The 13,472-nt window shown below is 50.3% G+C and overlaps 1 protein-coding gene across 1 annotated transcript; it reads right to left on the bottom strand.

Annotated features, from left to right (window-relative positions):
- Nucleotides 1–548: 548 nt before the first annotated feature.
- LOC135817835 (mediator of RNA polymerase II transcription subunit 12-like) lies at nt 549–12,119 on the bottom strand. Its single transcript, XM_065331113.1, has 2 exons — nt 11,089–12,119; nt 549–4,956 (listed from the first exon to the last, which is right to left on the bottom strand). Exons 1-2 carry the CDS (start codon nt 11,461–11,463, stop codon nt 1,486–1,488), a joined length of 3,846 nt encoding a protein of 1,281 aa, XP_065187185.1. The 5' UTR covers nt 11,464–12,119; the 3' UTR covers nt 549–1,485.
- Nucleotides 12,120–13,472: the final 1,353 nt, after the last annotated feature.

Genomic DNA, 13,472 nt, shown 5'->3' with positions numbered 1-13,472 from the left:
ACCGATTTACAACACATGCTATGCATACATACAGACTTCAGTGCAGTGTGTGTGTTCGATTATCCGGTCCCCTCGTCTATCCTGATATTTTTTTGTGGAAAACGGATCATGTGTGTGGTAAAGCAAGATCTGACTGTATAAGTATAACCTCTAGACTATAGTATAGACCATGGAGTATGGAGTGGTATTCTACTTCTCCCTGGTATGCATTCGCTGTCATGTAGACCGTGTTTATACAACTCCGACCCTGACGGTTCAGAGGCCGCATACCTACACGATTGAATAACCCGCTACCTGCACTTCTTTACAGCAGCCACTGTCTCCATCTCGCATCTCTCCATCATCAATCTCTCTCAAGAACCGACACTAAAAGTCTTAGTTTTATTTTATAGTTACAAAACAAAAGTACATTTTAAAACGTTACACGGAAGCCTACTTCCGACGTATACGCGTAGTAGGCAAGTCACGGTATGTAACACTTACCTGGTCACGTTAAGTAAATACCTTATAAGCACACCGGCAAGCCTGCAGCAGGGTGTGCCTGAGAGTCGATGGAAAAACATCATCAACGATGCCACTGCATTCACATTGTTTACTTTTACGATTATTCTAACGTTATACCTGGTATGCAATACTAGTCCTCCATGGTAATTAACAGTATCATTGTCTACAAAATACATCTGCGTGGACCAAGCTACATGTACATGTATATGTACCTGCATTGCAAAGAAACACCTTTATCGGCAAAAGAAATCTGGAACTGGATAAATGTATGCAAGAAGTAGGAAGCATTTCGTGGCATAGTTTTTCATGTTGGTAGATATAGATGCACTGGGGATGCAGGGATTGCTGTGTGCAGCAAAGAATCAGGCTTGGTTCAAGTGTCTTCCCTCAGAGCATCTTGCTGCAATGTTTTCGCTCTGTAGCTTAGCAATTCGGTCCTACATAGAATGATGAAATAGATGGACAGGAGTGGGAGAGAGAGAGAGAGAGAGAGAGAGAGAGAGAGAGAGAGAGAGAGAGAGAGAGAGAGAGAGAGAGAGAGAGAGAGAGAGAGAGAGAGAGAGAGAGAGAGAGAGAGAGAGAGAGAGAGAGAGAGAGAGAGAGAGAGAGAGAGAGAGAGAGAGAGAGAGAGAGAGAGAGAGAGAGAGAGAGAGAGAGAGAGAGAGGAGAGGAGAGAGAGAGAGAGAGAGAGAGAGAGAAAGAGAGAGAAGAGAGAAAGAGAGAGAGAGGAGAGAGAGAGATTCAGAACTCCTGGCAGTGGACATTGGGGAATACTGATAAGACTACCAAAAGGATTGAACATGGTGCCTGCATTGCAGACTTGAACCATGATGAAAGAATGGAATATGGTGACCATGACCGCATCTCGGATCGGCCATAACCTTAAGCTCATTTCCCCTCAGTTCGTCGTTCAACACTTGAACACGATGTGTAATATGTAGACCAAACTGTAACTAGGCGTGTGGTTCGTTTTCCTCCGCTTCACATTCCCAAATCCAGGTGGCACATAGGGCATGCTCTACAGCCTTTACTGATCTCATGCCTAGATAGTTCATAGCCGCACTTCCGACTGGGGCATTTCACTCCCGACTCTTGTAACTCCAGCTGATAACCACTTGAAGATGTTACAGCAGCCTTCTTAAAATCCGGAGCTGTAGTTCTTACTGCATTCGTCAAGTTTGCAGGCGCCTGATACTTGACTTCATCACTGACGCCGTCTTCGTCGTCTCCTCCGCTAGCTTTCCCCGCGATAGCATGCGCCGGTGCGGTCGAACTGGCTTGGTGCTCCCGCTTGCGTGCATTCGGTGAATACCGCATGCTCGAGTCCACATCGCGGCTCTTCAGAACGCTACGCTCTTTGGCCACTGGCGTGGATTTATCCAAACCACTTACATGGCTGTCCAGACCGGCTGATAATTCGGGTCTTACTTCAGAGTTAAGAGTAGGCTTAGAGTGCCCTTGCCGGTCACCACCAGTCGAACTTACAACACCTGAAATGAAGCCTGCCAACGCTGATGCATCGCGCTCCGGGGGAATTTGCTCTCTGCCAGTCGAGCCAGCCGGCTCCAATTTCGAAGTGACAAAGAACGAGGCAATTGATGATGCGGGGGAAGACCGGGAACTACTCGACGACAAGCCACCTGTCGCTGACTCCCGCTGCGTTCCTGCTGCCCTGTCTGCTGTAAATATTGCTGATCTGGTCAAGTCAGACGATGAAGTCTCTCCTCTTTGCTGGCGTGACCCGTCCAAATTGCTCAGCGATGCCGCCAGCAAAGCCTTGCCCGAGCCAGGGTGTGTGTTGCCCGAGCCAGAGTATGTCTTGCCTAAGCCAGGGGCTGTGCTGGCAGCAGTGGCCTGATCGAGACTGAGACCTTCGCTCTGCGCCTCCTTACTGCCTTGATGCCGGGATAAAGTGTCTACATTCGGGCCAGCCTCTCTTGTTGGCTGTGGTTTGTATATGGGTGTACCTTGTTGTCCAGGACCAGGCATTGTATGCGTTGCTGTATAAACAGATCCAGATGAAGTCTGGTCAGGTTGAGAAACACGGCCTGGCGCATTCTGGCCACTGTGTGTTACTGTAGCCGTCAGGGTGGCCAGTGGATCGCAGCTGTCCGAATCCTCAATCAGTCTCCTGGCCTGCTCGCTGATGTGACTGGCATTATCGTGTATGTTGCCCGGGGCATGTGACACACTGTGCGGTCGATCGTGATCATCCTCAGTGGTCAGAGTCACTCGACCGGAGTGCTTTTGCTCGGCCCTGAGACAGGACCGGGCTGCGCTAGGTGCAGCGGATGCTGAAGGCAGTTCCAACTCGTCTTCGCTGTCGCTGTTCTCCATCAGCCTCTTTGCGTCATCGGCAATACGCTCGGCAGTGGCATTCACGAGTTTCTGTGCTTCGAGACGACGTCGGCGCCCCTCCTCATCATCACCACGCTGTTCAGTCTGCTCCACTGCAGGTGCTCCAGCTACAGGCCGGGCCCCGGTCACATCACTAGCTCCAGCACCGGGCGCAGCAACATTAGTATTAGCGCCAGTACCCGCGCCATCGGCCGCAGCGACCTCGCTAGTCCTACCTGCAGCACTGGCAGTCTCAACACCAGGACCTGCACTACCCATATCAACAGCACTGATGCCAGGACCAGCACCAGTAGCAGCCCCAGTGGCAATGTTGCTTGACACAAAGACTCCAGTCGGTTTTCTGTTATCAACTTGATGACTGGCTGGGGTATCACTGAATCGCTGAGTGCGGCTGTTTTCATAGGGTACACCGTTAGGATGGGAGACTGGTAGATTTTGTAACTGAGCTGCTTGTCCGTGGCCTTTAGCAACTGCTGCGACATCTGCTACTACAGATGGATTAGGTTGTTGGGCGCGTGGGGTAGGCACGGGTTGATTGGATCGCTGGCCATGAGCACGTTCGTTGTGCTGATGTGAGCGCATGTACTGCTGCTCAGACTGGTACGCGGATGACCCCTGTGATGCTGGTAGTTCTCTTGGCTGGACGATGCGATGCTCACTGCCGGTGCCAACGCCATGCCCTGCGTGCTCCCCGCTCCAGTGTTCGCCGCCTCTGCTTACAAACGCCGCGTCGGGTCCTTGGTGGGGTGCAGTGTGCACGTCTGCGACTCTGCCGCTGTTGTTTCCGTCCACACCCACGCTGTTGACAGGTGCACTGCAGACGCGAGGCTTAATGAAGGACCTGTTCATCGCAGCAGCATTGGCCTTAGGTGGCTGCTGTTGACGGGTCTCCGGCGCGTGCACATCGTTAGCGACATCAGCACCGTCACCACCATACAGATCGTCCATTACCGAGCGTGTATTGTCACCCACAGAGCCAACTCGCAGAGGTGGCTGCGCAGAATCGCTGGGTCCTGGCAGGCGACTGCTTGCCTGCACATGCTGATGTGCTACGTCCATGTTAGAGCTGCCCACGTTCTGCGCATTATTAGAGACATGGCCTGGCGGGTAACGCACAGGCAACTGACTAACATCAGTATTAGGTGTTGACTGGACATTGTAACGAGCCGTTTTCTTTACAAACTGTGGGGTGTCGACAGGCAGATGGCCCATGGGCTGCTGTGGTTGTTGTCGATTTTGTTGTTGTTGATGCTGATTCTGAGGTGATGCCTGGTTCAAACCGGAGGCGGATGATGTTGGATCTAGCTGAGCACTGCTATAATGATCATCGTGTGATACTGGATTGTCATAGGCTCTCCGCAGTTCTTCGCTTCTCTGCGTGTGGATTCTCTGTGCATCATCAGCGTCACGCTGCTGCTGTTCTGCCAGCCGCATCTGTTCTCGGTACTTTGCCTGAATTTCAGCTTCGTGAGCTTCGGCCTCAGCCTTTCTCTTCTTAATCTCCTCCTGATGTTTACGCTCGGCAAGCTCTTCCTCCTCTTGTCTTCTTCTCCGCTCGTTCTCTTCTCGTTTTAATTTCTCCTCGAGTTCTTGTTTCAGTCTTTCCTCTTCTCGCCGAGCTTCCTCTTGCTTACGTTTCTCCTCTGCCTCTCTGCGAATGCGTTCCTCGCGTCGCCTTCTCTCCTCCTCCAGTCTCCGTTTCTCGCGTTCGGCTTCCTGTTGACGACGGAGCTCCTCTTCTCGCTTGCGCCGTTCTTCCGCCTCTCTCCAGTCCCGCTCCTGTCTCATCAGCTGTCCCACTTGATCGGAACTGATGGGCCCGTCTTGCGACTTAGTCCAGGTCTGCAGGGCTTCCTGTAATGAGAACCCTCTTCCAGCCATACTGCACGCTTCTTCAAGGAGCTTGATGAGCCGTGCTGCAGCAAGGAAGTTGATAGCCATGACAGATACTGCAACGCAGTCTACATCGCCATGCCGAATCAGCACCTGCGCAGTCGCGTCTGCCTCGTGCTTCTTCCTGTAGCCAATGCGCTCCAGCAGCGCTAGGTTGCCGTGCACCTTGCTGATGTAGAGCACATACACACCTTGGTAGAGCTGGAAACATACACACACACATACACATACACACACGCACAGATTTAGCGCGCATGCACACACACACACACAGTTAGCACACACATGCACACACGTATGTGTGTACGTGCATGTTTGCATGGACGATCGCGTACATGTGTTAGTTGGTGCCTGGGCACAAGGGTATGAGGGGGGGGGGGGCAGAAAAGCCTGAAAAGGTGAATGAAATGTTAGAATCAACTCGTCCTGGCATTGTCCAGCTCTATCCAGTCATGCATCCCCATCACATCATACCAGTCAAGGGCGTAGGAAGCGGTACGAGCCGTACCACTTTTGGCTCCATGTGGTCCACGCGGAACGTCCAAATCCGGTGTAAAAAAATGGGGGTATCGAGTTTGTACATGACCAGGCGTGATCGTGAGCCGCGATCCGTCACCGGTGCACCAGTCAGGTCACTGCACCGTGTAACGCGTGACTAGACTGTCGATTACGGAACTGCATGGCATGTATGCGTCATGACTCGTACATCTACTACCATGTACCCTCTGAGAGGGGTATTTTGAGTGTTTTTAGAAAAAAATTCCCGGAGGAAGTTTCCCCGGACCCCCTCTGACTGTCGAGCCATACCACTTTCTACCTCCTTCCGACGCCCCTGCCAGTAACTTATGTGACATCAAGAACCCTGAATGGATGCACCGTGAGCCTATAACGGGTAACACACGTCCAACGTTGGTTTAAGCAGTCATCTGGTTTCTGTGACTACTTCTCTTTGGCAACCGGTGAGTGTGCTAAAATTATTTAGCGTGACGATCACTGCCAGCTTCGGAGACCGCTCACGTTCAATGGCTACGATTCCGCGATGGATGAGTATCATAATCAGCGGTGGTGGCTGAAGCCAGGTTCGAACTTTGATTTTGCACTAGTACCAGTAGTGACTACAGAGCTGCTCAGTGAAATCTGATCGTGCAAATCAAGCCTGTGCCCTTCACCAGTGAACACACCAGTGTTTGCAGGACGACAGGCTGCACAGCGCCGGGCGCGTGCTTGATTCATTCGATCGGATTTCGTTGAAAGGAGAGATGGCGAATAGAAGGGACATTTGTCATGCCACGAGAATAGAAGATGAACTTTCGTATTCGCGTTTGTGCGAGCGCGCCGCGCCCAATGAACTCGGAGTACTACTGCCGACAAGTTCGCGTATGTTCAGTTGCCGTTTTCACCTCTTGCGCAGCCTGATACGCGTTTGATTTTAGTTCCATCGTGTTCCCCGTTGTCCAATTTAGTTTGCTGCCAAGTTTCACCGGCGTATCACGCTGCGCACCAGACTTTCAGTATTTTTCGCCACAGGTACTCCGTTGCTGGACACAACGCCATCATGAGCGCTTCGTCCAGCAAGGGGACCGGCGGTGAAGATATTTTGTCGAGTCTTGGACTCAAGGAGGAGCAGCTATTGCAGGATAAGCCCCTGCCTAGCAGAATCGGAAATGTTTCAAATGCATTGGTGTTAGAACTGATGAAGTTCAAAGCGGACCACCACCAGGATCATAATCTACTTGTCGAACTCTTCTTGTCTCGCAGAATGGCCAAATCACAACTCATACTTCGGCTACTCTTCAACAGTCTTCTTGAATTTCTCCAACAGTTTGCAGCAACAAAAAAAAAAGAAAAGAGTACAGCTACGGTATGTACATTTTGTACAGTGCGCAAGATTATTCATGACCCGCGATCCAGCGATCCCTGTTGTCAAGACCAATTTTGTGCCGCGATTTTGTGTGGTGTGGTTCTGGTTTGTGTACAGTGATGCAGGGTGCTTTTCGACAATGGCGGCGCTTACCCCGCGCACTCTAAACTGGAATAAGTCCACTATATTTGCTCCGATTTGCTTCAAACTTTGCCAGTATACTCTACTTGTCTTCAGGAATCGGATGGTATTACAATATTTGCCCGATTCTCAAAACAAAAATTTACCCTGACATCGCTAATAGAAGGGAGGGGAGGGAAAGGAGGGGGTGAGCATACCTGCCAAGTATCCAGATTTTTTCGGGATTATCCCGCAGTATTGGATGAACTCCCGCGATCCCGAAATTCCTGTCGATTATCCCGAAATTCACTGTACAAGAAACAAGCTTGATATTGTACTTGGAACACTTCAAATGACTTGTCACAGGCCAGTAATTGTCCTTATTGATTCCGGACCGCCATAGCCTGCAGTACCAGTGGATCACCCAGTGCTCCTTCCATGAGCAGTCTCTGAAAAACCTCCGTTTTTGAGTCTTGAACATGTGTAAGTGTGATCCAATGATCACCATCAACCATCTATTATCGAAATGTTGGTGCCATCAAAAGTTAAAAAAGGGTTTTTTTGGTAAAAATATGACATCCCGTAAAACCAAGGCAAATCCCGGGATTTTGCCATGGCGATCCAGAAAAAAACACTCTCAGTACTTGGCAGGTATGGGTGAGGAGAAGGGAGGAGGGCAATGAAAATTAAGGTTGAAGAGAAGGGAGGGGCGATGAGAAGGGAATGAGAGATGGCGAAGAGAAGGGAGGGAGGGATGAAGAGAAGGGAGGGTGGGTGGAGAGAAGGAAGAGTTGATGAGAAGGGAGGGGTGATGAGAAGGGAGGGAGGGGTGAAGAGAATGTCTGGCAAAGAGAAGGGAGGGGTGGTATAGAGAAGGAAGGGGAGGGGGTGAAGAGAAAGGTGTGGGGAAGAAGAGATGGTGAATAGAAGGGAGGGGAGGGAAAGGAGGGGGTGAGGAGAAGGGAGGAGGGCAATGAAAATGGAGGTTGAAGAGAAGGGAGGGGCGATGAGGAGGGAGTGAGAGATGGCGAAGAGAAGGGAGGGGGGGGTGAAGAGAAGGGAGGGGGGGTGAAGAGAAGGGAGGGGGGGTGAAGAGACGGGAATGAGTGAAGAGCAAGGGGGGGGGGGTGAAGAGACGGGAATGGGTCAAGCGCAGGGAGGGGGTGGGGTGAAGAGAAGGGACGGAGGGGTGAAGAGCAGGGAGGTGGGGGGGGGGGGGGTGAAGAGAAGGGAGGGTGGGTGAAGAGACGGGAATGGGTGAAGAGCAGGGAATGGGTGAAGAGCAGGGAGGGGGGGGGGGGTGAAGAGAAGGCACAGAGGGGTGAAGAGCAGGGAGGGGGGGGGGGGGTGAAGGGAAGGGAGGGGTGAAGAGAAGGGAATGGGTGTAGCACATGGCTTCGCAGGTTGTGTGGATTGGACAGTTATCTGGTGCTACTCTTGATCTGTCTCACTCAGATCTCGGCCACTATCGTTGCTCTAAGAGAAAATCTGTGGGTGCACATCCAGTGCATTTGCAGATTTGCGTGCTTCTCTTGCGACGGGCGTATACATGGTACATGGTATGGGTGTAGAGAAGAGAGAGAGAGAGAGAGAGAGAGAGAGAGAGAGAGAGAGAGAGAGAGAGAGAGAGAGAGAGAGAGAGAGAGAGAGAGAGAGAGAGAGAGAGAGAGAGAAAGTTACATTTATAAAGACAGGTAAGTCTGACAAATGAGGACTGAGACCTCTACAACAGGGTTTTTACGCCTGAAAGCAAGTGCATGATTTAACAAGCAGGTTGTCAGTCTAGATTTTATGCGCAGATGGAGAAAAAGCGCAGATTTTTTGTAATGAGATGAAAAGCAGAAATAATAAGAAAAGATGAAATAAAAGCCTGCTCACAACCCCGCCCAGCCTTGCGAACTGGGTACGGTGGATTAAGAACCCGGTTCAACGCTCGAGCAAGCGCTCTCCACTCAAGGTGTTCACAGCAACTGATAGGAACTCATATGGGGAAATTATAGAAAAAAATAATAAGATAAAGAGAATAAATTTCAACGCACCTCAATAAACGGAGCCCCACATATAGTACCTCAGAAAAGTGGATCTTCCGACCAGTGTTTTTGTTGACGTCGCAACCAGATGATGTAGCTGCTTCGCAGAGACGTCTTACTGCACAAATTACAAATAAATTTTATTTTTCGATTAGAAAACCCAAGCGCTTTCAGAGCCCTCCGAAGAGAGTCCGGGATGACACCACGCACACCTACCTCAACCGAAAAAGAAACGACCTGCCACCCGTTTGCTCGGCATTGATCGGCCAGATCCGCATACCGCCTGTCCTTCCGCGAGTTACTGACACTGAATCTGTCCTCAGCACAAACTGTCAACTCCATCCAGAATACAATCCTACGACTCGTAGAGTACAGAACTATATCTGGTCTTAGGGTGGTAAGGGCAACACAGCTAGGGAAAGAAATCTTTGCACTAACTGAGTCGACAAGAAGTTTCCAGTCTGAGGCCGCTGACAGGAGATCAGTCGTAACCAACTTCCGTCTGGGCTGAACGCGAACTGGCTTCTCTCCCGCCTTGCAAAACGAGATGAAGTCAAGCTCATTTGAATTTTCGGTTTGTACGGTGTTTGCAGCAGTGCGGATTCGAATCTCCTCACGCATGTTCCTGACGATGACCCCGAGTACGTTGTCGTGCCTCCAGGTGTAACGTCCCTGGTCCAGCGCTACGCGCCAAGCGCCAAGCACGTGGCGCGTAGTACAGGCCCAGGCACGGCACAAACTACAGTACGGATCCACTACGGTGTTATCCCAACGGCGTAGGTTCGTCGGAGAAGGTAGCACGTTGAGGGTTGATGCGAGAAGAAATTTCAAATCCTTACCAGTACCACCGTACAAAAGGGATTTCCACGAGAGGTCCTGCCACATCACCGATGTCCACTCCAACCACTTGCCTTGCACCTGAAGAGTCTCCAGCCTCAAAATCTGCTCCTGCGCGTTGATCTCCTCAAATGTTTGAAGGAGATCCTTCCTCGGGGGTTTAAAATGCTGCTTCGGAGCACGAGCACCCAACCCTGCACGATGACTTGAAGATGACGGTGGACGGAGAGTCCCTGAACCTACTGATGCCTCTGCACACTCCAGCTCTTTTGTCGCCGCATATCGCTTTGTCAGCTTCGCATCCTTACTCCGACGCAGAGTGTACAGCGCCCTCATGCGCGCGTCCCCACTCGATCGAAGAATGTGCCATTTGATGGACTGGCACTTTTTCCACACCGTAGGAAGGTAATGGAGGCGTAAGCCAAAGCGTTTGCGACTGCCAATAAAAAGAATGGCAGAGTTTGCGCATAGAGGTAGACCTGACTATTTCTTCAGAAATGGTAAACACATAAAGTGCAGTTCACGTACAAAACCTTGTGTGAGTTCAAGAACCTGGAAAGACCAAGAAAGCTTGGGCACTACAAGATGGTGGTAAAGCCATAGCTTGTGGTGGTCTTGAAGCCAAGAGCCATCTACTTTTTGCATGAGAGATACAGTGAGTTGACGGATGTCTTCCCGCTGGGTCTGCTCAGAGCAATCAGCATGCAGCCTTCGCCCCAGGAACTTGAACTCTGCAGTGTCAATGAAAGCGATCCTCCCTGACATCGTCAGGCAGGGATCGTAAGGTTTGCACCGGCCATCTACAAGCTTTGCTGCACTGCTTTTGCATTTGTGCGGCGGCGCCTGCATACATTGGGTCCACGAGAGAAAGTCCTCCGTGACCGCAATGAGTTTTTGACAACCTGCACTAGATTTGCTATAGAGGCCTAAGTCATCAGCAAAAGCTGTTTGGGACACTTGCAAAGGGGCAGATTTAAAATCATAGGAGAGGCAACTTAATTCAGGGGCTGCAAGTGAGTACAGTAGAAGCTGGAAACAGATATTGAAAAGGACCGGGGACAAGGGGCACCCCTGGAAAACACCAATGTTGTAATTAAAGGTGGGAGTGTGTGGTTGTACGACGAAAGCGCAAAGACTGTCGTAGTAGGAAAAAATTAATTTCCTGAATTGCAAAGGCTGTAGTGGGTTAGAGCATACTCTATCAGATTGTGGCGCACTGAACCAAATGCATTCTTCAAATCTATCCACGCAATGCAAATTTGGCGTTTTGCCGTCTTTGCATCACGCATCGCCTCATAACAAAGTGATGTATGCTCTAAGCACCCAGCCTTTGCAGGCATAAATCCTTTCTGGTTGTCACCATCGAAGAACTTATTGCCTAGCATATGTTTCAAGAGGCGAGAGAGAGAGAGAGAGAGAGAGAGAGAGAGAGGGGGGGGGGGGGGGGGGGGGGGAAGGGACAGTTAGAAGTAGACTACTACCTACCAGAATTTTTTTCGTTTCGTTGCGTCCTGGATCCACAAGAAGATTCTTGGCCAGTTTCCATAGCCAGCCGAAGGCCGTTCTCAGCTGCTTTGCTCTGTCTGCCCCGGAGTCATCTATCCTCTGCAATGACTGTACAATGCAGTCCAGGAGAAGTTGCTGTGGGAACATGTCCGTACTACTACCGCCACCGCCGCCTCTCGCTGCTCGGACTCGTCGACGACCATTCAGTACTCCTGCAATAGTCTCTCTGATTTGCTTCAGAGTTGCTTCGTAAAGCGAGAGCTCGTCGCCGTCGAAATCACCACCGGTTTGGTCGGGCAGGCAGGCCAGGCGCAACCGCGCAGCCAGCTCGTCAGCGACAGATTCGCCAGGCATAGCTCCTTGTCTTCGCTTGCACGTTGCTGTATCAGAAAGAACTTTTGAGGGGGGTAAGGATGACGAGCTTGCTGGTGCAGTCGGACTCTGCCTGGCCGCGTGCTGTTGATTTGTTTCCGCAACAGAAGTTTCAACGGTCAGCGACTACAGTCTAGTAGGGTCTAGGGTCGCATCTCGAACCCATGCTAGCATACGCCATCATCAAGAAGTTAGAAGAACACGGTGTCTCGGTCTCTCTGCCCGCAATGTACCGCAGCAGTAAGGTGCTGCTGGTCGCACGAACGTTGAGCACGGACTTCTACGTTAGCTAGCCGTTCAGTGCCAAACCCTGAACCAGCGTCTCTTCTTCTTGTACATGTAGTACGTTTGCGGAAAGCCAGCGCAAACAACTCCTTCGGTCAAGTAAGTTTCCGACTCAGAGATTATTTAGAGCGGGCTGAGTCATTCAACGACAGGTCCGATCCTGCTTGTTATGGCGATCTGAATCTCCAATAATTCTTGTAGGGTCTTCCACGGTATGGATCCAACACGTACGTCGTAACGTTACTGTCCACGTATCCGCGTCTTCCTAGCCACGACCTCGTGATGCGAAAGTCCCCAACGAAATGGCGGTATGTAGATCATCAGTACAGTCAACGGTCGTCTCTGTGAAAATAATGTGACAGCAGAATGGTGCGTTCGATGCTTGGGCATTACTTTTGAGACGCGACGATGAGTAGCGCGCGCAGCACGTAGATCTACGTAGACTGCATGCATGACATCCACACAACGCCGTGAACATATCGAATGGGTAATACTGTACTGTCTGCATGGTCTGTAATGACTGAAAAACAGCTGACCCCTAGCCCCACACAACAGACTGGTCAGCTGACAAGCTACACTGCACATGCCTGCTACACGACGAGGCTCGAGGGCCGGCCGTGATCGTGCAGCACGTACTGCAGTAGATCTGATTCTGAGCTGCCCATGGGCCCAGTGCAGGCCAGGTGAGAGGGGGAGATTCATACATGTGCAGATCTCTTCAGGGAAAGCACCGGATGCAGAAACCCCAAGACAGGGCCCATCCTCACAACTGACACAAGACACAACTCACAAGTGCAACAGAGTAACTCAGAGACCATGGAGACTGAGTCAGACTGTTACTTTTGTGTTAGCTTAGATAGTGCCAGTGGTCTTTATCTGTGGTTCTGGCCTGTCAAGTGTCAGAACAATGCATTAATTAATTAATGTCAATGATCCACAGTATGAATGGTATGAATATGTATCATTCTAATATTGACTGAGTACGAGGTCAATAGGAAATAAAAGCCGAGGTATTTTACGAGGTCTTTTATTTCCTATACTGACCAAGTACGAAGTCAATACTACTGTAAAAGCCATAATTATATAACGAAGTGCTAACTCTACCGAGTTAAGGTGGCGCTACACCTTTCGGGCACCTTTCAGAGGGTCAAAAATCGAATTTTGGATTTTGACCCCATTTTCGCTTCCAGGCCCTCTGGGTAGGTCCCAACCGCACATCCCGAAAATTTGAAGTGAATTGCTTCAGTAGTTTTTGAGATATGGACTTTCAAAGGCCGCTATTGTCAAAAATAGTAATTGTAAATTCAAAAATTCAAATTTTAACGCATTAGAATTTACATTACACATGTTTTGCGTGTAACTTTGATTTCGCTGGCATTTTAGCGATGAAACTTCGCGGAAAGGCTGAAAATCTCCCTGGTTTTACCTTGCTGCGCCCCACGCAGAGCTGACATCACCATCGGCATCAGCAGTGCCAGTGCGCATGTCACCACACACAGCGCGCATGTCGTACTTCAAATTTTTGGTAAATATTTTTATACCAGCAATCTCCAATCTCCAAACTGTAGCTCTTTATCAGTTTAGCTGCTTTGTTGGCTTTCATCTGTTTTGTGGAACCTTCCTTGATCACTATGGGCAAGAGGCATACGTAGGCCGTCCTGGTCGTCCAAAGAAGCGCAAATTCCATGGAAATCAATGTGCTAAAT

This window comes from Sycon ciliatum, chromosome 5 (assembly GCF_964019385.1).
Source record: "Sycon ciliatum chromosome 5, ocSycCili1.1, whole genome shotgun sequence".
NCBI lineage: Eukaryota > Metazoa > Porifera > Calcarea > Leucosolenida > Sycettidae > Sycon > Sycon ciliatum.
The sequence above is the reverse complement of the archived record's forward strand: the minus strand, read 5'-3'. Positions and strand labels throughout refer to the sequence as shown.